Genomic DNA, 25934 nt, shown 5'->3' on the forward strand with positions numbered 1-25934 from the left:
TGAAAATAAAAGAGGGGTGAGGAAAAATCCCGCTGGGGTGTTTCCCCGCCCCGCGTTTCCCCTCAGGGCCTCCCCGCGGCCTCAGCCCTCAGATTTGGCCGCCATTTCCCGGCGGGGCGGGACCTCGCCACCCCCGTGGGCGGGGCAGCTTGCCCCGCGCCTCCTCCTATTGGCTGATAGCGGGGGAGGGCGGCGCGGCTCCCTCGCCCAGACGTCCTTACTCACCCGGGGGCATGGGCGGCTTTCCTCGGCGGCGCGGCGATTGGGGGCTGCCGGGACGTCACTCCTCCGCGTCTACGCGATTGGGTAGGGCGGGCGGGGCGGGGCGGGGCTTCGCCAGGCGGCTCCCGACGCGCCGCCGAGGGGGGCGCTGAGGCCGCAGTAGCGTTTGGGCGGCGGCGGCGGCGGAGGAGGAGGAGGAAGAACGGCGGCGATGAGGATGATGATGGGCTCCGCGCTGCGCTTTCCCCTCCTGCTCCTCCTGGGGCTCGCCGGTCCCGCGGCCACGCTCGCCGGTTACATCGAGGTGGGTTGAGGGGGCCGGGTTTCGGCCGTTAGGGGCGCGCGGGCGGCCGTTGTAGGGTGTGTGTGTGTGGGGGGGGGGCTTCGCGCCGCTGACTCTTCACCTCAGGCGGGCTGAGGCGGCGGGTGCGGCCCCCGCTCCGAGCGGGCTTCCCCCGGGGGAGGGTACGCGGTGCCGGGCATTGTCTGGCTGGTGGGTGAAGGTGGAAGAGAGGCCGTGGGGGAAACCGGGCTCCGGCGCAGCCCCAGGTGGGACTTTCTCCACACACCCAGGGCGGCGAATTTTTTTTTTTGGGGGGGGGGGGGAGGGTGTTATCGCCTGGGGTCACCCTGCAGCTGGGCTGCGGTTGTGAAGGTGGAAGATAAGTGGGGCGTTCAAGGTGTCTCTGCTTGCGTGGAAGGACCTGGAGGTTGACCAGCTTCTGTAAGATCTTCTCGGGGTAGGCGGTGATGGGTTCGCGTTTTTCCCTTGTTTTCAGGAAAGCACTCCAACCAAATACCGCAGGCCTCTTATCTGGCCAAAGATCGCATGGTTTAGCAGCTTCATTTCAGTGTAAGCATGGCTTGGTTTGGGTTTTTTTTTGTTGTTGGGTTTTGGTTTTCTTTTTTTTTTTTTTTTTTTTGAGAAGTGACCTCTGCATTCTTGGCACGGTGGCAAGAGCTGTGAGCTTCAGATTGGTCTAGAAGCTTAAAAGAGTATTAGAGGGCAATTTCGTAAAGAAACATCTCTGTTAAACCAGTCCATTTGGCTGCTGTCTGCTTGATAGAACCCGAATAAGTCTTCGGGTTTGAACTGTTTCCTTATCTTTCAGAGGGGATGCTTCAGCCAAGTGTAAAGGGTGTGCACTTAATACAGAAGTGGCTTAGATGCTGCAATTCATATATATACGTGTGTATGCACACGCACACACATATATATATGACATTTGTATCTATATATGAAAGTAATTGGAAGGGGGAAATTATAACTTTATCTTTAAAACCAAAAACTTTTTGTAATCTAGCTATCTAATCAACAAGACGGATAGGAAAAAAATCATGTAGATTTAAAAACTTTACGCTATAACCTATCTATTAGAGCGAAACAAAGAGCAAAGTACATGCTGAGCTTCAAACATGGGACTTAAATAGAGTTTAATAATCTGCACCTGAGTAGTGTTTGGAAATGCAAAACAGCTACATCTGGTTTGTATATGTTCTGGGTTATTTAGCGATGGATAAAGAACAGGCGTGTGGCTACTTGTGAATGGCTTGATTTGATAGTTTAGAGTAAAATTTAACAAGCTTGGTTAAGCAGAACCTCTACTTCAGTGCAATGCAAAAATCTGAAGCCCTAAGCTGGTGGTAATTACTAACTGGCAATAAGCGTGGTTCTTTAATATTTTTAATGTGTGTTGTGTGAAATTAGTCTAGTCAATGACTTTTGCTTATTCAGCTGCTATTGAGGAATGGTATTGCACCTACTTTGTACCAATCCTTCTGTTAAATTTCTATAACTCAATGGAACGTGGTGATAATTGTCTTTGGAAAAACTTGTGTGGAGGTTATCTTGCAGGAAAGATAACTTAAGACTCGGTAGGGCTGCTCTGAGGGTGTCTAGTTAATGCCAAGATCAGGTTACTTGGCATTGCCTTGGTGGTAGGGGACTATCCTGGCTGCTCGGAGGTGGCCGTGTTAAATCTAATCTCTTGCACCTGTTTGGAAACTCCTCCAGCTGTAGGTCACTTCCTCTGTCATATCCGAGACAAATTCGGCTGCTATGCACATCCCTTCTGGAAGCTGCTGCTGCTGCTTATGGACGTGTGCTACAAAATGCCAAGTTGGAAAACAAATCTAGCTGTAATTTTATTCCGAAACCTTGTGTCCGTCTGATGAAGCAGATCCCAGGATTCGCCAGTCGCAGGATTGGCGAAGGGTTTGGCACAGAGGGCAGAACGGCAGTGTTGCCCCTCAGCACCCCAGGAGGGGCTGGCAGCCCCAGAGAATGGGGGTGTTGACCCCTTTGAAAAGGATTAAAGTGAAACTGTTTCTGCCTCATTCTTTTTTGGAGGATTGCGATGTCTGTAATAGGGTTGGTTTTACAGGCTGTGTGGGTTCACTCCCAACCTGCAGCAGTCTAGTCTTCACTGACACGCATCGGTGCTAGTGTGGGGTTATGTTAGTGCACCAGGCTGTCCTCCGTGCCTCTTCAACCTGTTCAGCCATTCCTGCAGCAGAATTTGCATCCTCTGAAGGCACAACAGCTACCTTAATCTGCTGACAGAAAATGTCAACTGTGACATTTTAATTCTTATTTTTGCTGCATCCTCTCCTATTGTCTTGTCTGTGGGGGACTGCAGCGCTCAAGTCTTTATTGCTGCCAGATTTTCGCAAGAATAGTATCGTGATGCAGAGCTTAGGAAGTGAAATGGTTACCGTTCTTGGTTTTTATACTGCGATTGTTACTGGATGCTATCCAGTAATGTGATGAAAAATACGCAAGAGGTTGATATCCCGCCACCCCCCAGTAATAAAAGATGATGTTTGAAAGTGTACTGGCGTTAAGGAAAATGCCTAGCAATGTCTTCAATTACTAGTTTAGTTGGATTGGCACGGTCCCATTAGGTGGATTTTCCTTCACTTGATTATCGTAGCTACCAGTCCCTGTCCCTAGAACACCGGGTAATCTTCTTAGCGACTACAATTTGTTTTTCTTTCCTGCACAGAGGAAGGGGAGTGGCAGATTTTTCTTTCTTAAATTATTGGTATGTGAACCTTTGAATACAGCATTCGTGAGGGCTGGTTGTCGGTGACAGTCAGTCTCCCTTTCAGATCGTCCGCGAGTTGATGGCAGATAACCTTTGACAATCTCTCTCCCAAATGAATTTGAATAGAGGAGCTTAGAGAAACCACTGAGGCCCAGATATTGATGTTTTTCTTTCTGTCATAGTATGTGTCCTAGGGTTATGTCTGAATTCAGTGACTGCTGTGTTTTGCTTGTGAAGTCCCAGAGAACTTCAAATAGGACACTGATGCCAACTGGAAAAAGAAAATAAATTTGTTCTAACTTGATCTGTATTCCAATGATAAACTACTTCTGCTGTGCCCTCAAGGCCTTTAAAGGTGCGAAGTTTCTTTTTATCACTTGACCTTTTTGTATAATCAAATCTGAGGCGATGCAGACTCAATACTGCTCTTTTTTTAATCATGTTTGGTTTTAGTGGTCTTTTTCCAAAGCTATCTTGAATGCTTAGGTCTGTTACTTGCCTGTACCAAATTACCAGGATCTGGGGTGAGGAAAAAAACCAAATGTGTTTTATGGCAGAGTTGTGGGTTTCATGGGTGTTTTTTGTGTGTGTTTTTTTTTTTTATTATTCTTAAATTCTCACCGACAAAAATATCAGTCTTGTGCCTTTCCTGCAGACCTTAGGGACTTCTAATTGCCTGCTGCATTGAACAAAGAACTCCACCTAGGGGAAATTTCCACTTCTGTGTTGAAGTCCTGAGTAGAAACAGCTCAGTAAAATTCCAGCCTTGAGCGTATGGCCTTTAGTTTGCTTTCAGATCCTAAAACTTTGCTTGCCAGTAAGTGTTAGGGAATATACTTTCATATGAAAGTGATTATATGCAGTGCCTCTTCTAAGCCTCAACAAAAGCTTTTCTGAAGCAGAGATACGTATAAGGAAATAAAGCAAATCAGATGGACGTCTGATACTGCAGAGAGGCTCTGGAATTTCTGCTGCATTGTAGAATGCCACCTGAAGGTAAGCTCTGCTCTTTGGAGGAGGCCTTCAGCTCTCCTTGTTTCACATGTGAAATATTTATGACCTCTCTTAAATGTTATTTAGGCATTAATATCTCTACCGGGGATTAAATGAATTTTTTGTTAATATGCTCATTGCATTGCCTGAGAGTTACTCAAAACCTATTCTGTAGGTGGCTTTAGCTGGATGTGAGCTTTATTATAATTACATACTGCTCCTCCTTCAGCACTGAGGGATTAATGCAGCGTCTGTGTTCTCTATACCAGTTGGGCTTCTCTCTAGATGTTGCTTATAAAACTTCTGCCTTTTTTCCTATGTATGTGTCTTTTGGAGGTGTACGGACTCAGTCTTGTAAACATAAGTTATTTTGACTGTAGCATCTACTTCTACAAATGTACTTAAACCCTAACCTTGTTCTTCAGTTGAAAATAGAAGGGAAATACACTGTCCCCAACTAGATCTTTCTTGTTATCTACACTTTGGCATTTCAGACTCTTATTAACTACTTGGGTTTTCTAAATTGACATAATCCTTCAGATGCTTGCTCTCATGCTACTTACATGCAGTAAAACTTAGTGTAATTGATTTTTAGTTCATGCAGTCAGCACCTCTGGAACATCTTGTTAATTTAAGATGATGCTTGCTCTTAATTGGAATGCTTCAAATACTTGCAGTGGCCTAGAAACCACTCTGGTAAGGCTTCCAATTCAGAACTGTACTTGAACTTTCAAGATTGCCCCTTTTTTGTCCCCGAGTGTCATCTACACCCATAATGGGCATGCTCTGCTTTCTCTACTAGGAGCAAGTTTGTCACAGGCAAATGGCATATCCTATCACAGGTGTTACCTTACTGTTTACCTTAAATGGAGTCCTTAGGGCACTTTGACTATATTAATTTTGTAATTTCCGTTCCAATATTTTCATTTTTCAGCTTTTTGCTGTAGGTTCCAATAAGTCTCAGATTTGTGGGAGTAGGGAGAGGAAAAGGATTGACAGTGTTGTGCAGAGTCTCAAAGTAACTCATATAAAAAATTGTCCGTTTTTTCTCTTTATTGTGGATTGACCAAAATAGCATACTACTTTCTTTCCTCTGGTTCAGGAGAGCTGATGGCTCCTCGTTGGATACAGTAGGCTAAAAGGTAACTTTAGCATGTTACTACTGTTATGTAAATGGGGCAGGTTGTACTTCTGGTTGGGTGCTATACAAATGAACCTTCACTCCTGAGGGGCAGTGTACAAGGAAATGTGTGTTTCACAAGAAACAGTTTGTCTGGGGTTTTTTTAGAGTAACTTCTTAAAGTCAGATTGGAGCTTCCTTTAATTTATGAATCGCCGCAACTGTAAGCGGGGATGTACTCCACGGGCGCATCTTGCATGTGGATGTTGCCTTTTTTTTTAACTTGTTCAGCACTAGATTTACTACCTGCACCCCCACCTGCCTTCTCAGGTGGAGTTAAATATCTATTTCTGACTGTGCTTTCTCTAAGCTCTACTCCCTCATGCGAGAACATGGAAAGTCCACGTACAAAAGAAGACAGAAGTCAAATTCACCTTGTAGCATGGCTTTTAAATGGTCGATAAGTTCTAGTGCTTGCTCCACAGTCTGGTTGGGTTGATGTTGAAAATGCAAAATTTTTTGGCTTTATGTGCATTTGTAAAAGTTTAAGTTCCCACTTGAGAGGAATGATCAAAATGCTAATGTTCTGCAAAGGGTGTTAAACTAATCTTTCTAGCAGCAAAACATGGCCTGCTTGACTTTATGTAATCAGGTGTCCACCTGATCAGAAATGCATGCGGCTAAGCTGCTTACCAGCACTTCATTTTGAAGTATTACAGTGGATGTGTTGTATATAGCCAGTGGGGAAAAGAATGCATTCATTATTTTTGAGAGATTGCCCCATATATGTATTAAATTTAGTTATAATGTTTTGTTGTCAGATTTCGTGCTGCCAGCCATGATCATGTTCTTGTACAAATTTGTATGTTGCAGACCTTCATTTTGGTTTATATCTTCGGCAGTGTGCTAGTCACGTGTGCAGAGTTAAATGTTGCCACTCTCCGTGGTGTTTGATGTTTTATTTCCCTTTCCATTTTCATCGGCGACAACGGAAAGTCAAATCACATGTTGGTTCTCTGTGTTTCGTAATGGAGAGAACTGATGGATGAGGCATGGTCCGGATAGCCTTTTGTTTTCTGCTACAGGCAGACTTGGTTCCTGAACGTGTATGTATGTATTTCTTCATCTGGTTTAGAGATCAAGACTTGATCTCTCCTGGTCAAACCGGCACAATAGTCTGTGAGGACTGTTGCTGCTGTTATTGTTGGGCCACCACAGTGCTTGTGTGCTGACTGCAAGGACGACGGCTTCACTTGAGGTGGTGTTCTGCAGATTTGTTTTCTGAAGATGATTACGTTATGCCATGCAGTAACATCTTTTAGCAATGGTTTGGGGGAAGTCTTGGCTCTCAAGCCTGCTGAACAGCATCTTGGCCGCAGAGTTTAATCTTCTTTGCTGTACCTTTCTGCGGGATTTCTCTTCTGAACCTTTGAAAGTTTCATGAGTTATTTCAACTACTATGATTTCCTGCACAGGTGAGCAGTACAGCGGGTTGCTGTGGCTAGACAAGCCCTTCAGTTGATGAAGCAGGCTCTGAAGTTGGTATTCTGTGCAGAGTGTGAGCTTCAGAGAAGTTTACAGAGGAGACAGAATCAATAATTGTTTGGCTCAGATGGCTTTTCTGTGTTTAGAGACTAACTGAAAATCATTATGAAATGATGACTTTGAGTTCAAGTTTTTCAAGTCGCCAAATATGAAGGCTTAAAAATTGCCAGCGTAACTTGGATGCAGCCTGGAAAAAAAAAAAAACCAAACCCACAAAAAAGCACCCAAAAACACAGAGTGTGGGAGTTGACTTTTCTTTCCCAGTTGTCTCAGTAAAGCTTTGTGTGTTTTAGCTCCGGGGTAAGGCACTGAGTCATCAGTAGCGTTAGGGTTCACCTGGACTATTGATAATGTGACTAATACATGGTATCATGCAGAGGTGCAGCATGGATGATAACTATGCTTCAGCAGTTGGATTCCAGGTTTTGGCTCAGTGACAGGGATGCATTTAAGTAATTTCGTACAGTAAGCTTCTCCCTATAACAAAATTACAACAGTCAGAAGTGTATTTTGATTCAGGTCAAGGACGGAGACAGACAGGCAGACACGAGCACACAGAGATGGCTGGGGCCATGGTTCCTCCTTACTGTAACAGTAGGTTGATACTTAGTGAAGTTTCCATTTAAGAGTAGCTAATTATCAGCTTCTTACCAACGACTTCATGTTTAAATAAAAGTCATGTTTAACGTTGCAAGTTCCCTTACTCATTTAGGTCTTTTTTTCTTCCAACAAACACCTTCTGCTTAGGTTACATTTTCAAATGTCTGATACATTCTGAGGTGTTGGTCAGTATTTGGGGCTTTTTAATACTTGCAGTATTATTGCAGCAGAGAGAGTTTTATTATTCTGTTAACTTTCTTACTATAACAGGGGGCTTGCATTTTCTCACGCAGGTGCTGTGCTTAGTTTCTTTAATCTGCCACCTCAAAGCACTAAATAGTGAGGAGACCTCAAAAATCATCTTGTGATGGTGTTGCTGCAAAGATGAAACAGCAGTTTGGTAAACTACTTGGTACTTTCCAGGAGTTGCCCTATGCTAACTTCAGTACTGAGATGCTTAAATCAAAAGCCAAACATTTGCATTTTTAATCTTTGGGCTTTTCTTTAAAGGCTCTTATGTTATTTTTAGCTCCAGCTTCCTGCCAAAAGCTTTGTCCCTTTTCTTTTGGATTTTGGCTTGATGAATCCCACTAGTTATGATGTCATTGCATAGTGTGAAGTGACAGCCACAAAAAGAAAAATCTTGCCTATACCATCTGTTACAACAAATATTTTGCACTCATGTTAGATTTCAAGAGGATTTGGATTGCATATTCACAACAGAAGCTGGTCTCTGCTTAGACGTATGGTAACCTCCAGCATAAAGCTTTTAATCACCAAATTCTCTATATGAGAATTTGGACTTGACGTGACGCGTTGCCCGGTCTAAGGTAAGTAGTAGGGTTTTTTATCGATGTTTAATCTTTTCCTATTAATATTGGGACTAGTAACTTGCCAAAAATGGTCCTAGAGGAATCTGCTTGAATTGGTGTAATTCACTAATACCAAATGCTGGTTGACTTCTTACGCTGGTAGTCTTACAATAACTGTGGCCTGAAATAGAGAGGGGCAGATTTGCTTTAATCTGCTAAGTATTCCTCTCAAAAGATTAAATGCAAAATGTTGATTCAGACCTGTGGTTTGAGTTCCCAGTGAGTGTATCGACATTTGAACATGAGTCTTTCTCTGCATAATTTATCAAAGCTCTAGCTGAAGAAATTGAATTTGATGTCTATTTCGTTTTACGCAGCAAGGTCACATATGGGTTTAGAAACCCTAAAGAATGAAAGGGCGTTAGGATCCAAGCTAAGCACATTAGCCTGTGTAATGGTTTTGGTCAAAGATTAATTCTCAAGTGTAGGGTATGGCAGTGCTTGTGCATGTACTTAAATGTTGCCGCCTGTCAGGAAAAAGGGAAACTGAGAGATTGTTGAGGGCGTATGTTATCGTGGAAACCAGTTATTGCTCTTGAATGGAGCAGGATGCTCGCAGCTCCCATTTGGACTGTTGGAATAAGATTTGCAGGGCTTCAAATAATTGCTTCATTTCCAAAGTCTTTAAGTAGGGCCTTGTAGCCTCAGCACTGGAAACGTCAGGCAGTGGAGAAGGTTTTTTTTCCTGGTAGCCAGCCAAAAAAGTTGGAATTTTGTGTTTGCAACATACTGGTGCATTACAGCTCAGCCTTCGGATGCGAATGTACACGTGTGGATCTGCAGGCTTACCTGGGCGAGAGCCAGACCCCAGAACAGGCCGAGTGCATTCTTGACGGGGGTCACAGAATGAAGTTAGGCTGTTCCTGTGGATGTGTGAAGCTTGGGCCTGGGACAGAGCATCATGTCACAGCAGAAGAGACTCACTGCAGGCTGTAAAAACAGGAAAAAAAGCATTCCTGCCCCCATCACTCCTGATAAATGCTCTGTTGTTCAAATTGCATCAATACTTGCTCTGCAACAAAGCTAGCCAGTATGTGGATATTCTGTTTAGGGCAACAGCCGCTTTCTCGGAAGCAATTTACCAATAACAAAGGCAGGAGATGAATGGCCTGCCAGAGTGCAGGCTTGATGCAATGTAATATTTTGCACTGCTGTATCCCTGTGTTGTCCGCAGCTGGCTTTACGGTCTGAATCGCAGCTTGTGATTTGCGTAGGTCCCTCACCTTCTGGCTACGTGCTTATGCTTTTGTTTTTATTGGTCTTTTTGTTGTATGCATGTACAAGATGAACTTGAGTTTGCGAATAAGAACTTAGACTAATCACAAGAGCTGAAATCTATTACCTACATTTGAATCCATAGTAGTGTATTTTATACCTGCTGTTTTTGATAAATGCTTACATCTTGCTTCAGAATGTCTTCGTTTCTCAGGTTGAGGCAAAGAAAGAAACATCAACCAGCTGATCAACTTTAAGTCCTTTTGCTTTCTCTCCCTGTCCAGCAGGTCCTTTGCTCAGCAGAGTGGCTCCAAGGAAAGACTAATGAGAAGAGCTGGATTCCTAATGTAGCAGGGCTGTTAAGATGGCAGGAAATCTTTCAGATTTGCTTAAACGTAAAATCTGCAGTACAGACAAAAGGCATTTTGAAGTTGAGGCTGAAATTCCTAGGTTTGGATGGATTTGTTGCACTCAATTATATTGAGCAAGCTTTTGCAGCTTGCTTCACATGGGAATTAGCGTGATGAGAAGAATACTTTTCAAAGTATAACTGTATGGGAGGTTTTCCACAGGGCATCTATAGCATGTTAATTCCCCTTTTCATTGGAGGGCACTGACTAGAATACGTCATTGTAGTCCTTTTGTAATAGAGGCTGATGTATTTCAAGAGCATTACTGTTCTGAAATGGCCAGTGTCATACTTTATAGTAGTGTGTATGCGAACAGCTAAACTGGTTGCTCCAGAGAAGAATATTATGAAGATACCCAGAAAACCTTGGGCTGCAAGCTTCATCTATACTCTAGAAAAGAAGCGAGGAGCACTGCTTTCTAAGTGTCTAAATGGCCTTTTGCTTCGGGCAGAAGCAAAGATGACTATACTTCACTTGCCTTGCTGTCCTTGGTTTCAATTTGGCTTTTTGTGTTTTCTGTCACTATCTTTAAGGGTTTTTGCAAAAAGCTAAATAGTTATTCCCCATTGTATAAGTGGCTGATAGCTTTACTCGTACTGTTCTGTTACTTAATAGTCTGTGATTATTAGATTTATTTTGATCATATAACTGAGGGCGTAACAAACATCTAGCCACAGCTGGTAGCGATGTCTTAACTGTCTTAAGATGGGTTTAATGTGCACAGCTGTTTGTAGCTAAACTTTCAGCAGCTATTCCCCTGGTGTTGACTTTGAGATGCATTGCCACTTAGATAGTTATTCATTTATTATTTTATTTTTTTAAAAAAGGATGTTACTGACTTGCCCCTAAGCTGCTGCTCATGCTGTAACAGGGGGCTGGTAGATTTTTACTGTTACAGCAGCTAGCTTGAAATTCTCCAGATCAAGTAAAGCAGAGATTTTTGTTTTGTAATATTTGCCTTGGGATGACTTCGGTGCTTTGGAATATCTCTTCAAATGCATCTCTGAGCAGCCTCCATCTAGCAGTATGTATCTACATCACATCTAGGATGACGTTCTTTGGTGATGAAGAGGATTAAAATAGTCATTAAGCTGCAAAATACACCACATGTCACGTAAAGTACAAAATAGAGATACAGACAGACCGAACATGCTGGAGTGGTACAATCTGTTGGAATGCATCGGGATGTGAACATCTTTAACGTGAGCCAAATTTCAGATATCTAGCAGAAAGATGAAACTGGGGCTGAGTTTGCATATGGAAACACTTGGCCTGTTGTTGCCTGCGGACACACTTTCTTGCTTTCCTTTTCTCACCTGTGTATGAATGGATAGTTGGTCTCCTCTGCAGCACCTTGGCTCCCAAGTAAAACTTAAAATTGAGTGCTTAGCAGTATTTGTTAGTTCTCACCACTACAGGAAGTATCCTAACTTTGGGAACAAATAGTGGCCCCAAAGCAGAGGACTGTTCTTATTATTCCTGCCTCTCTGAGCTAATATTCACATCCCTTTTATTGATAGGTATAACTGTGAAAATATAGACAACCTCTAATGGAATCGTGTGACTGGATAGTTAGTCCATTTGTCTTTGCTGTCCAGGCTTTAGAGTTATCACACACCCTTGACACACATGAATTCATTTTGTGCCGGTAACCTAACCTGTTCTCCTCCTCAAACTGGTATTACAATAGGATACAAAAATTCTCAGTGCAGTATTCTCAGAGTCTTCTAAATAAATGTTCTTAGCTTCATGACACAAATACAGCTAGTACTGGTATCGTTGCTGTCTGGGCTAGCTGGGGATTGTGCAGGGAGAGGCAGCCTCAGAGATAACTAAGACGTAGTCTGTTGAGGAGCTCATTTGGGCTCTCAATGATTTTATTTTATTTTTATTTTTGAAGATCTCCAAAATGAGGATGTGAGAATGAGATATGTTTCTAGCTGTCTCATGCTATTGCATCATCAAGCTATAATTTCAGCATGACTTTCTCGGGTGCTGATATGTTACGATGCGAGACATCTGTATCTATTCCATAAGGCTAATTCACAATCTGAGTTGCCAGATTCTGGCAAGGTTAGTATTTGCAGCTGAGATGCATACATAGCTGTGTTTCTGAAATAAAAAAAATGCCTTAGTGGGCCATGTGTGAAGTCAACTAGTGAAAAACATAGCCACCGTTCTCCGGGGTTCAAATTTCATGCAACATTTTCAGCCTTTGACTTTGAGAAAGCTCTATTGAAACTACTCAGCCTATGGCTAGGAAAATGGGTGACCTATTGCATCGATACACAAATCAATCCACCCTCCAACCACTGCCCTAGTGATGGGATTTACGTGATTTTTTTAAGTCAGGATTTCCATTGCTGTCCATATCTGCTTGTAGAGTCAGAGAAAGTAAAACTTGTTTATGATGGCTGACCATTTCTTTCTTTCTCACTCAAGTGTGTATCACATTGGACAAGAGTATCTGAGCAGGCAAAAAAGCTTCTCCAAGAAGTAGTAAATAGTCCCTCTCTTCTCCTGTCTGATAGCCTTTTCCACATAGGAAAATAAAGAATTGTTTGGAATCCTTGTATTCAAAATAACACATCTTGATGTTTTTCTTTACTGTTCCTCTAGCTGGAGATTACTAAGTCTTTAGGCAAAAAAAAAAAAAAAAAAAAATTGTTTTGCTGCGAAGATGGACAGCCTGGACAAAGGATTTAAAAAAAAAAAAAAAAAAAAGGCAGTACCTTTCAGAGACCTCGAAAAGGAATTTCTATTGAGGGGGTGGAAGTTCTCGGTGTATACTGCCTCTTTAAGGTATAACTAGATTGTCTAAAACTCTTCTGCCTGCTCTTTTTCAAAGAGCAGTTTCCCTCACTGTTGCAGAACAGGCATTTTTTTGCTTCCACGTTTGTAATAAAGCTTTCAGCTCGTATGGTTTTGTGCTTCGAAGCCCTTACTGAAGTGCCACATTTCTTAAAACTTGTCAAAGAACTGACCATCAGGTATATGCAGCTGCAGTATATAACTTCTTCCACTAATCTAATGTTCAGTTGTAGTTCAACTAAGTAGGCAGAAAAGAAGCAAGAGTTGCTTTCTATCTTGAAAACTTCCAGAAAAAGCTTAAGAAAACCTCAAGGGAATAGGTATCAGTGCACACAGAGTTCATTCTTCCCCCTGAAACCTGAAGAAGTTGAAACCTCATTTTTATCACAGCTAAAAATCAGTTCTCCCATTTTGTTTTATTTGTAGCATTGCACAGACAGTCTGATACAGCTCAGTAGACTGAAGAGCTATAAAACTCAGGATATGGAAATCAGGTGTGTTTGTACAACATACAAAGCCAGTTAAGTGTTATACAACGATAGCCCTGAAATATTTGAGGTTCTAGGCTAGCTTCTGTTGAACTAGTTTTACTTTCAGGATCAGCAAAATCAGTAAAGGGGATCTCAGCCTAGCCAGCTTTAGTCTGTGCTATAAATTACCACTTAATTTTCTAATAGCATTAAGCAGTTATTCTAAGTAGAGATCTGTTGCTTCCTTTAAAGAAACTGTTTAATACATCCATTAGAGTTTCAGTGCACTAGCCTAGCTATGGGATGACGCTGTGACTATTAAACCCCAGCTGATGAATTTAATGCTTCAGAAATAAAATGCTACTAAATTAGTCAGCATTGCTCTTAAAGAGTAAAAAAAATTGAAATCCATTAAGCCATTACTGAGGTCCTTTCATCACTTTCTATGACCTTGCTGCTGACAGAATTTTAGGGGTGCTTCAGAAAGCATTTTGTCATTTGACCTCTGTCCTGTGTCATATTGCTAAATCCAGGTGTTTGAGCTCTAGGGGATAGATGGAAGTCCACCTTTTATCCTCTGCTTTGGAAGGAGGAAGTAAATGGTGAGATTTGAGCCTAAATTCTGCTATTAGTACCGGGACCCTTCTGAGAGTATGTTTGGCTGCTGGGGGACAAGCTTAAAATAAACAAGTAAAGCTTTCGCCATCTGACTTTTGGAAGTAAGAAGCATTGCTCTGAGCCATCTTCCCGCACTTCAGCCTCTCTGCTACTTAAGTAAGAAGTGCTTGTCATTGTTTATCCTGCTCTTGTTTGCTTGCTCGCTCACCTCCAGGTTGCCAGCATTAGTGGAAGGAAACTGGCAGCTTTTTGTCAGTTTTATTGCTGTTTACTGGGATCAAAAATAGCTGCAGTCAGGGAAATGAATGACTATTTTTTGGTGAGAATTCGAGATGGTTTTGCAAAGTTAATTCTCTTGCATTGATTTTTTTAAGCCATAAGTGGTAAGAACTTTTCCTAATGAGCAGCTAACTGAAAACCAAACTTTCTTGGGGCGATGTTCACGTTGAAGTTTCCTATTTAAGAAAAAACATATCATTTACTGTAGCTGAATAAACTTAGAATATCAGTATGGGAATCTTTAAACAGCAAATACAATGATTTTTTTTAAAGCACTGATTTCTGCACCTCCAGGCATTAAAGGTTCTTGAAAGATTTTGTTTTGGATGTGAACAGTGATGTAAGGTGCTGCCTGAACGATGCTCCATAACAAGCCATGGGCAGTTCTCAGAATGAATAACAGGAGGAGGTGCGTGGGGAGATGTTTTTGGTTTAAGAATCCCAATTTGCATTATTTCCTAAATATATTTAATAAGAGCTGAAGTTAAGTTACCCGTTATCAGTAATACTTACTAGCTGCTGACTATTTTCATAGACCCATAATTTATAGAAGTAATCTGTGCTTTTGACAGAACTTTAAAAGTTTCAAGTATAAACATATCCTCCGTTTGGACACTGAGAACAGCAAGACTGTTCCATAATTTTTTTGGTAACATGTTAATTTTGGTCTGGTTCAGCATACGCTTGGCAAAGCTCTGGCAGCAGCAGCAAAGATGAAAGCAGCCCTCTATTTTAGCTGTGGGTTTCCTATTTTCAAAAGATGGCCATTAGCATGCTTTGGAAAACCAGGACTTAAAAACGTCACGGCTTCCTCTTCCAGATTTGAAATTCATCTGGACTGTTTGGAGGGCAGAATTACCAATTAATTTGGGGTTTGGGGTAGGTTTTTTTCAGAATATTGTGAATTTGGGGGTGGAAAGCCATCAGCGTGACCCGCAGAGCTTCAGTGGGGTTAGAGCAATGCCTGTTGAATTATTCCTGTGTGCTATGGGGAAGTTTGTGTGTAGCCTAATTGCAGGACTTTAAGGTACCAAATGAGTGTTTTATTGCGTTCCGAAACAATTGCAGTCTGTGCACATAAGTAGCCAATCTGTGATACTGAACAACATCTATAAAAGGAGGGATACTTGAGCTCACGAATGGTTGAAACCAAAGCCAAACTGCTTTAACTCTTGTTATCTTTCCTTTATCTTGCATTTTTTTGGAGGTATTTTTCGTTACCACTTCAAATTCTTGATGCTCTTTTAAAATATGCCCTTCAGTTTCCTGCTTGCTTTTTGGACAGTTGTGTGTTAGATAAAAACACAATCTCTGCGGCCTTTTTATCTCAAGTCATTTGAGTGGTTAGATGCATGGTTAGACTGAGTAACCGCAGGTTCCTACAGTGGACTCTCCATTGCAGGCTTTTTTTGTGAAGTCCCCAGTGGGCTTCACAAGATCTCTAAAACAAATATTCATGGTGTTTGGGGGAGGCTTTTTGGTTTGGTTTTGTTGTTTACCCCCACCCCCGGCACGTAAATCACTTTGAATCAATAGTAAAGGTTTGGGTTTTGCCTGCCTGATATTAATAAGTTATTCTCTTGGTCTCCTTTCTGCCAGTTTTGTCCACTAGGAAAGTTAGTGGACGAGTTGTGTGTGTATGTGAGATGTGATGAGTTTTAGTCCAGAAGTTATTTTTGATTCGAACAAATTGTTTTGAAGTGATGAAAGATTTTGTAAATGTACTTTCTTGTGTATTATGGAATCTCTGTATCCTGGTAACCACACTGATTATATTCACTAACTCTTATGTAGTTAAAGTGCCTTAAGATGGAAAGGACTTGCTGTCGAACCGTGTGGAGAAGTTACTTACAAAATAGCATATCGCACTAACTCCTCCATATGTGTTCTGCTGTCAGTGAGGCCTTTATGCTGTGAACAGTGATAGTTCATATTAACAGTCAGCTCAGTAATGAAAGTTAGATCTGAAAGGAGAGTCAAATGTTTTTCCAAAGCGGAGTGGAACACTATTAAATCATAGCCACTTTTCCTACGTTGTGTTTTGGATCTCCCTTCCAGTTGTCCAGGAAGGCAAAATTGCCCCATGGCCATTTTCTTCAGTAGATTTTTAGTGTACATGAAAACATTAACTTGCACCGAAGTTTTCACTTGCTGCCTACCTAAGAAGACATCTTGGGTCTCTGTGGTTCAGATGCCCAAAGAATTCATGTGGGAAAGCAGTAATTAGTCTTGCTGTGCAAGACAGAATGATGACACAGATTGGAGCGATGAGGGGTTGAGGATTAAACCGGGCTGAGCCCACTGGCAGGTGACCTTAGGCAAGTCACTTGACTTTGTGCCTTAGTTTAGCCCAGTAATAAATAGGTCTAGCCTCCATGTGCTGTAATGTGACTTCGAATCGCTCCATAAAAAAAGGTACTTTAAATAGCCCCATTGCTGTGTTTTGCTGAAAAGGGGAAGGAAGCGGCCATAAGTGCAGCCGTCTGGTACTTTGCATGAAAATTGTTCTGGTACTTTGCATGAAAATTGTTCGTGATGTCCTTGTGAGGAGCGGAGGGCAGCCTGACTGATTAAGCATGTTGGGACCTACCTGTGCCCCTTGTAAGGCTTATTAATGGCACAGTAGTACTGCCTACCTCTTCTCTCTCCCTTATATTTTTAGGGTGGCTTTTGAGGTAAACTGTTCCAGGCCCCGCCATTACACACAAGCTTTAGTTTTGAAAGCTTGAGGCCTATCAATTAATCCTTTTTAAAGGACGCTGTTCTGGGTACAGTAACATTTATTCAGGGAATGTTCCAACCGAGTTGTTCTGAACTTTGTCTCTCTGGGGCTAGAAAAGAGGATGCCAAAGGCAACCATGTTACACAAACAACTTCAGGAAGCCAAGACTATGCTGAATTGTGGCTTTACTGAATTTGATCGCTGCTCCCTGAAACTAGCTGTGTACCAGTACTGCCTGCAGTGTTGCTTTCCCTATCTGAATGTGGCAGTTCTTGAGTGCAAATGTCTGACAGGCAGATTATCTGCCCAATGACTCATGTAGGCTTGGTTTATGGAGCATGATAAAGTGGAGGAGGAGGGGGAAATAATCTGCTACCTCATTAGTACGAATTCCAAGGGCAAAAAGACTGCCTGTGAGTCACAGGTACTTGGAAATACCCTTTTTTTTTTTTTTTTCCTCTGTAGAGGAGGAAGGTGCAAAAGCAGTAGGGAATGCTTCAGGCTTCAGCAATGTTTTGGTCTTTGTAATGCTATGCTTGCTGTTGGCACGTGTGAAAGTACATAGATTATCGTCACTGAACTTCCGATGTTCGAGGCTGCATGTTAGCCATAAACAGCGGCGATCTAAATATAAACTGTACCCCAGCTAGCACTGCAGCTCCTGCGTTGGTTTCCAGTTTTCTGCTGGTGCAGAATCCTCTACCACAAAAGTCAATAAAGGACGAGCAGATGAGAACTCCACCCCTTCCAGCAAGTTAAAGTAAGCCAAAGACTGCTTTACTGAGATTTCTGCCATTTAAATTCAAAAGCAAACACAGGCTGGTATTATCAGCTCACACCAGATCTGCCTGCAGACAATAATTCTTCCTGTCTTGGACCCCTGCCCATGTGCATTATTGTAATTATCAGCAATTTAAAAAAAAATAAAGCAATAAAGCTAGGATGAGCTGCTAGTCTGTAGATTTACTGCCTGCTGTGTCAGGCATTCGTTAGCCTTCCTGGGTTCAAGCCACCTATCTGCTGAATAAAAGCAGGAAGAGAAGCTAAGGAAAACAAAGTGTGAAACACAGTTTGAAGCACGAATTGAAAGCTCTGCTCATGTTTATGAGTTACGCATCCAAAAAGGGGAATTTTAAGCATTCTGTTCAGAAGTTCTTGGGCGTAAAGTCCCTCTGCCAACTTCCCTCTTTAACTGAAGTGTTGGTTTCCTGAATACTAGCTTGCCATAAACCATTAATTCACAGGTGAGATTCATGGCAATGAACATTAGGTTTAAGGGCTGTGCGGCACGTCAAGACCTGGGAAGGCTCAGTTCTACAATGCCAACCCAGCTGTTCTCCTTCCAAAAGCTTCAGCTTAATGCTTCATATCAGCTGGCAGCGGTAGAGTTTGTGACTGCAACATTTTCTTGATCTTTTTATTTTTTTTTTGCCAAGGCAACAAATTTTATTTTTATTTTGCCTTATGAAAGGAGAAATGCCCATGAACTTCAGCTCTGTAGGCAGCAGTAACATGGAGTGTGCATCTGGGCTTCGAAGCAGTCGGGTCCCTGCACAAATGTGGGTACCAATTTTTCAGTCAAGGAAAGGGTGAAAAGTTAGAATACTCGCGCATTTAAAAGTGGCAGCCATCAAGGGTTATGCTCACAGGAAGGCTGATAAGGTTACAAGACTCATTTTTATACCAAAGGAGCTGTTAGAGTTCCTCAGTGATCTTGCAAGTTCAATTTATATTCACCATATCTGTGGATATTACACTGGTATAGGAAGAGTTGCAGTGCTGTGCTCCAGATAGAATAGAAAATGTATTTTTTTAAAAAGAAAAGAATCCAGAAAAACTTGCTTGCCTTTTTTTTTTTTTTTTTTTTTCCCCCTTTAATTAAGTAAGAGTGGGAAGCGTTATCTGGGTAGGGACTGTGCTGAACAGCATGTTCTGAAGTCCCTCAGGTTGTGGTTCATGTGCATTCTGATTTAATAAGCAGTATTACTTTCGAGGGGCTTTGCTTAATTAAAAACAAACAGCACAAGTAATCTTTCAATGCCTGGCATTTTTTGTCAGTGTAGCAGCAAATAGTTGTGGAATACTTGTAACTCTTCTGAGCCGGAAATCTGATCGGACCTGCAGACAATCCTGTAAAAGGCTGTGCGCTTTCTTTGGAGGCGGTGAATGCCCTCGGCAGCTATTAACCTGTGTTCTCTGGCCACCAAGTCAATGCAGTTCACAGTCGGAGCTTTTTTTCAGCAGCCTAGAAATTCTAGAGACTGGAGTTTCAGTTTTAAAGCAACTTAGTCTTCCACAGTTTTACCCAGCCAGGTCTCCTCGTGCTGCGGCAGTGGAAGCCTGATGGAAAGCGCAAGCAGTACGAGTTTTCCTAGCAGGCTCTCAATATTTCTCAAGCCTTGGAGCCCTTCTGCCCTTTAACCAGGAGCCTACTTCTCTCATCGTGCTTGTGCAACAGGCAGTGCACGTGCCCAGTGGCTGACGTTTGCACCAAATGTGGTAGCTGGGAGACTGTGATTTTCTAGAATGCATATTCCTAGATTTTCTTTAGAAGCAATATGCTATGTGAACAGCTCTTCAGCAGAAATGAGAAGGGAATCTAGAATTTCCTGCTAAGCTCCCATCCACTCTGGTTTTGCTGGAATAAAGATCCATATTCTGGGTAATCTGATCAGATGGGCAAGATTACTGTAATTTCTGACCTCACGGAAAATTCAGAATGTGTTTAAATTTGACGTTTTGCGGACACCTTTGTGCTCTGAAGGAAAGCTCTCGGAAGCTCATTTCTATGAAATGTAAGGAACAACAGCTCTTCACAAAAGAGAAACTCCAATCACCCTTCTATCCTCAAGTCCCCAGCAGCATGCCAGAAGACTTTCCTGAATAGCGTTGGACAGGGAGCTGAATAGACAGCATGCTCAATAAGCTGTGTTGTGATGAGGTTTAATAGATCCTACAAATACAAGGCAAGGAGAATGGGTGTATTTTTCGTGTTTATGCCTTTTTGAACCTGAATTGCAATGTAATGCATACATTTCAGGGGTAGATATGAAATATTCCTTATTTTACATTAGTTGATAGGAATTCCTGTACGTTGTTGTTTCCAGCATTGAAGTAGAGGCACGCTAGAGAGCAGAAACGGTTTAAATTCACAAAAAATCCTCCCTAAGGAACATCATCATGCTGTGTGGTACCCATAATCTCTCTATCCTTGCATCCCTCCTTTGAGATGGTAGATACAGGAAGAAAGGTGTGACCCTTTTTAGAGCGTAGAGCCCAGGCCTCTGGATGGGTAAAGCTCACCAGTCAAACCCACTGTCGCAAGTTGAAGCGGCTAGTAGTGAATAAAAGACGGGATACTTGGGCAGAGACTCTTTCAGCAGAGGAGGAGAAGATTTAGGGGTTTGAATTCCAGCGTTTCACAACCATAAATCAGGCACTGCATGACAGGGTGAGGAATTTAACTGACATTAACTGGCCAGAGATTTATGTGTTTATGGAATCAAATACTTCTTTGGTCTTGGAAAGCAAACTGGATTACAGAATCATACCAAAAGGCAGAGCAGAATTTATCATGAAACATCTTGTAAATGCAAGTGCCAGTGAAGAGAGTAAAGGTTTATGTAACAGTCTTCTCCCAAACAACAACATTCATCTTGCTCTCATGTTATGGATATACGTTAATAGGATAATAGCTACTAAAATAACGTTTGCTGAGGACATACACAACTGGATGAACTCTCTTCTATTATGTATATGTTGCCCCTCTTGAGCTGGCAGTCTGCTTATTTAAGAGATTGAATAGTTGCTCGCCAGCACTAAAAGAGGCGGGTGCTTCCATTTATGGCTGGGAAATTCCCAAGGAAAAATGTGCTGTCAGTTTGTTCATCCCTCAGCAATGTGGAACGGGTGAATTCCCTGGAGTACTGAAGAGCTTAACTAAGGACGTGGCTTTATCCCAAGCTTCCTGCTGGTTTACCTGTTCCCCAACCCTCCTTTTGCAGTGATGCTTGAATGTAGACGAGCTAACCTTAGGCATTGTCAGCCCGAGTGATCCGCTTTTGGTTTTGATGCACCAAAGGCAATTGTGTGAAGCAACAGAAAATGACTGTCCCAAAAAAACTCTTGTAGGTGACTTTCTTCACTACTTAAGTAGCAGTGTTAAAGGTGTGGCCTCCACTGGTACCAATGAAGTTTGCTGGGCTGTATTCTCTCATTACAGACAGAATGAGATTAAAATGCTAAATTAAATAACTGATGTGATTGGTGGCTGGAGTGGATCACCAGTGGTGAAAAATTGAAGCCCGTAACTCAAAAATCTTATCTTGCAGGTCATGGGGTTAAAGATTCAACTCGTGTCTAACAGGGTTCATTAACTTACTCAACAGTGCAATTCAAGAAAAGATTTCTTCCATTTGATTAAAAGTGATGAAATCAAGCCAGTAATTAGTCTCGTTTGTTCAGCTGTGAATTGGGGCTTAGCATGTTCTGGTAGCTACGGCAACAGCACTCGACTGATATGCAAACTATTTGAGCAATCCACGGAGGAGGAATGATACCTTTGCCACAGTGCTGAGGTGTCAGGCCGGAGAGACGGCAAAAATAAACAGGAGCTCGCATCAGTATGTAAATAGGAGGTGGTCATGATTTCAGGAGGTTGGTATGTGTTTGAACAGGAGTTTTGCTCATGCAAGAGCTGTTATGAATGGATTACTGATGGATGTTTCTGCCTCTCGGGATGGAGCCTGCGCCTCTCCGGCTTTTACAGTTAGCTTATTTTGCTGCGCACTTGTTAAGTTTGCTTTGAAGAAAACAGTTTTCAAGCATAGGCGGTGCTAATGATCTCCAAACCGTTCATAACACATACATTTTATTCTCTTTTGATGCACTGTATTCTTACAAGGGTTAATGCTTTGTGCATACTTGATCTTGCATTTCCTTTTGTTCTTTTCAGAGTTCAGCTTGAATCTTGGATGTAGTTGTAGCGTTGTCATAAAACAAAATTGTGTTGTGGATTGTTTCCTTTAACGTGTCGAGTCTTGCATGCCCTGGAAAGTGGTTGTTGGTACCAAAGTGGTATTTGTTTGGAGAGAGATAAAAAGGCCCTCTTACAAAGTTTGTATGTGTGTATTTATAGAGTTATGAAGGATCATTCCATGTTTGCCTTTTTCTTGTGAAATGATATGGCAGGGGGGGAAGGAAGTGCAAGAGCCCAGGTTTTGCAGAGTCGTATCAGTCGGCACTTGTCAGAAGCAATGTGTTTATTATTGCACCCTGTTACCCTCAGCCCCAGTGTATTCATCAGAAGTTGTCCTATACCTGAATCGCGTAACTGTCTTCTCCATTAGGACAGAGAGTACGACAGATGTACCTACACTAAACTTGAAAGTGTATATGAGCTTGGAAGCATTTTGTTACTGGGATCGTCGATGCCGGTATCTGTTATGTATAGTTCAGTATTTCATTACTTTGTGATCTGTGCTAAAACTTGCTCTCGTGAGTGTCTGTTGGGTGAAAGGGTTAGAGTAAATAGTAACCACACGTGTAAGACTGTTTCTCTTAAGTGACATGCGGTTGAACAGTTCTTAAAATTCAAGGGGTAATTTTTTTTGAAGTTAAGACGTGAATTTATGCTTTTGTGTCTCAAGTTGGTCTTCTCCCCCAAGTGCTAGCCCCTGTGTTCAGTGCTAGACAATCCCCGATGTTCTGAGTGTTGAAATGTCTTATCTCCAGGCAGTGATTTTGTGTGCAAACGGGGAGGGGGAGAAATGAGCTAATTACAGTGGCGTTAATTTTTTCCTAGTATCCAGCAACTAGGAGCTGCACATGGGTTGTCCAGTTGAATTCTTCTCTTTGCTCCTTGGTTTGCTTTAAGTGTATGGGTATTGATATAAGTTGATGGGGATCTGCAGGCAATAGGGAACGAACGGTGTCCACAGTAATGTATGCATTTTTGAGTGCATGCGAAGTCAAATATGAAGGCAGGACTGGTGGCCTAGGGTAGTGCTGCCTGCCAGGAAAAAAGAAGCTTAGGGGCAGCGGTGCCCTGAAGCCTGTGTGTATTGCTGTTTCTAATCTGCCTTGTCTGAAGTAGTTAAAAAGGATTTCATTCCCCTAAACACCTTAAAGAGCTTTCGATTTAGGAGTTCATCTGGTTTTTGCCTCATACCTCTTCTTTTCTTGTATTTTTTTCTTTTTCTTTTACAACAGCTAGTAGTTATGTAGGAAAGGGATGTTCAGCTCCCAGCATCCACTCAAGTCTTTTCAGAAAAAAACCAAGTCTGCAATTTAATTTAATCCCTTTTTTCTTCCTTTGGTCAGCCAGCAGGATTTCAGAAAGGGAGCCTGACCTTGTTTTCATTGATCAATCTGCAGTTTGACCCCAGTGTGGGTCTGGGTTGTCGGGTTTTTGTCTGCTGGTGCAGGGTGGGAAGTGCACAGAATATTCTTCAGAAACCAGGCAGTACAAATCCCCATAGGAGTGCACTGAATGAGAGACAACAAGCTTTGAGGAGTTGGTTGCAACAGCTTTGTTTTTCTGATTCAGCCGGAGTCATCTTTACCTTGTATGTTTGGGCAAGAAGCTTGGGTGTTTCTATCTCAAATATTTGAAGGTTTTGGGAGAAACACGTGGCTTCAAACTCTGGATTTTTGCAGTGGGAAGCAGTTATTTTATTAGTAGTAGCAATACCTGCTTTGTGTGTAGCCTCACAGAGGTGTTTCTGCCAAAAGTTATTAGTATTAGTTATTTAGCTTCAAATACGGGTTTAAGGTTTTTGGACATCTGTTTCAGCCTTTGTGGGGACGAGCTTTAAGTGTGAATTACTCTTGGTTTTAGTAAGCTGTTGTTGCAATAATAAAAACGGTGTTCGGAAAAACAAACAGCTTACTGGTGAAAACTTGGTGTGGGCTCACCAGCTTTAAGGAGTACGGTTACAAAATAGTTTGCAAGACTCCACCGGTATTGTGGATTAAGCAGGAGCTCTGAGAAGGTGCTGGAGTGTTTCTGGTTCTTTGAGTTGTTCTGCATTCGATCAGATAATGCAATCAACGTGTTTTGGTTTTGTTTGTCTTCACAGGCACTCGCAGCCAATGCTGGGACAGGGTTTGCTGTGGCAGAGCCTCAAATTGCCATGTTCTGTGGGAAGCTAAATATGCATGTGAATATCCAGACTGGGAAATGGGAACCTGACACTTCCGGGACCAAGAGCTGCCTTGGGAAAAAGGAAGAGATTCTGCAGTACTGCCAGGAGGTTAGTTTTCCTGTGTGATCCGGAATCTTCACTGCTGCTGAGGAATTGGATTCCAAATGTAGCTGGCCAGTAGCAAATTAACCCTGCAGGAGACTGACTTTCTTTTGACTAGCTCAGTTCCCCGAACTGTCCTGCTGTGTTACTGCCCAGGAAGAGCAGGGAGGACACTGCAGTGAGATTTAGGAGCTAGCTCTGTTTTAGATCAGTTTACGCTGCCCCAGAAGGTCCTCAGTCTGTAAGTCCAAGAGGTATCCATCCATGTCTGCGTTTGCAAGGCTTTCTCCAAATGTTTTGCTTCTGAGCTGGTTAACCAGCATCTGCTCCAGGTCTGTGCAAAATGGAACCTGACACCTATTTTAATTAGAATGTGGCTGTGTTGTTCTCAGTAACATGTTCAGATGAGCCAGAACATTAGAAAAATATTTTCATCAAAATATTGGTGGTATTTTTAGTCTCTTCGTGCTTCATTGTAAAAAAACCATAATCTCCTTTCAGTGTGTTCCAGATATAATGTAGCATATTGGCCTTGATAAGCGTCTTTAATCGCTCCTCTGAGGTGACAGGCACATAAAGTACCAGAAAGAATGGGTTTTTTTAAATGGGAAAGTGATACAGCACACCATGTCTGGACTGGAAAATGTTTAAAACTGTTTTACAAGGCTGATATAACTAGGTCTACATTTGGTTCACGTAGCAGAAGCCTAAATATAATTCAGTGTCTGGTCTTGAGAACTCGAGCAGGACATAGGGATCATATTAATACACTGTAAATGGAGCAGGCATAAGGAAATCTGAGGAGGTAGGTGCATATTAGCTTGACAGGTGACGAGAGTCTGAAGATATTACTAAACCCTGTTTGTTGGTGACTGCCCTTTTCCAGAGCGTATCGTGCTGCACCAGACGGAACAGGTAAATGTTTCTCCACTACCATGCAAAGCCAAACACCTCAACTTCGTGCCAGTGAAGGCTCTTGCCCCAAAGAAGTGATGACACATGCCATTTCTCAAGCCCTGTGTGACAAACAGCTGGGGGCTTTTTTATGTCTTCAGCTGTTGTAAGCCTGATCCAGAAGAGAATGTGTGTCCCTGTGCAAATTTGAACTTCTTTTTGTCTTAGAGAATCAGCCTCGCTGCTTCTGGTTAGGAGCCACTTTGCACATTCTTTGTCCTTTCTGGAGAGAAACCTATCTCTGTGTCTTGTTAAACAGATGTATCCAGACCTTCAGATCACAAATGTTGTGGAAGCCAATCAACCTGTCAGCATCGACAGCTGGTGCAAGAGAGGGAAGAAACAGTGCAAGGACCACACTCATATTGTTGTGCCCTACAAGTGCCTGGGTGAGTGCGTGGTATGATGTGTTTGTGCATTCTTGTGGGAGGAGCAAAGAATTGCCTCTTGGCTTCTTACAGAGAGAACAACAGAGTTCATAAGGCTTCTGTCATATCAGGTTGCCATTTCCATGTCCAACTTCCACTTGAACGTTTTTATTTCCAGAAGATGGAATTCTGCCTTTCTCGAACAGATCGATGGCTAGATAACAGCTGTGGTGGAATAATGGTGCCTGGCGTGAAAAAGAAATCCCCATTCTCTCTGCAACTGCCATAAAAACCTGAAGGCTATTGTATTTTGAGTATCACAAAGACATTGGGATTTAATACTCTGATCCTATTTTTGTGGAGCTTTAATATTTTGTTGCCTTGGAGACTTAAATGTTCAATGTGTTCAGGCTTCCTGCTTTGGTCTTGGCAAGAGATCTC

At 42.3% G+C, this 25934-nt stretch overlaps 1 protein-coding gene across 5 annotated transcripts in view; it reads left to right on the plus strand.

The window, feature by feature from the left end:
- The first annotated feature begins 360 nt into the window (after positions 1–360).
- Positions 361–25934, plus strand: part of APLP2 (amyloid beta precursor like protein 2) — a 48384-nt gene continuing 22810 nt past the window's right edge. For all 5 annotated transcript variants that reach the window (XM_049801565.1, XM_049801566.1, XM_049801567.1 and 2 more), the window contains exons 1-3: positions 361–526; positions 24004–24177; positions 25385–25514. In XM_049801565.1, the coding sequence (XP_049657522.1) occupies positions 434–526; positions 24004–24177; positions 25385–25514 (397 nt within the window). In that variant the 5' untranslated portion in view covers positions 361–433. The remainder of the gene's footprint in view (positions 527–24003; positions 24178–25384; positions 25515–25934) is intronic.

This window comes from Accipiter gentilis, chromosome 5, assembly GCF_929443795.1.
Source record: "Accipiter gentilis chromosome 5, bAccGen1.1, whole genome shotgun sequence".
In the NCBI taxonomy this organism is placed as follows: domain Eukaryota; kingdom Metazoa; phylum Chordata; class Aves; order Accipitriformes; family Accipitridae; genus Astur; species Astur gentilis.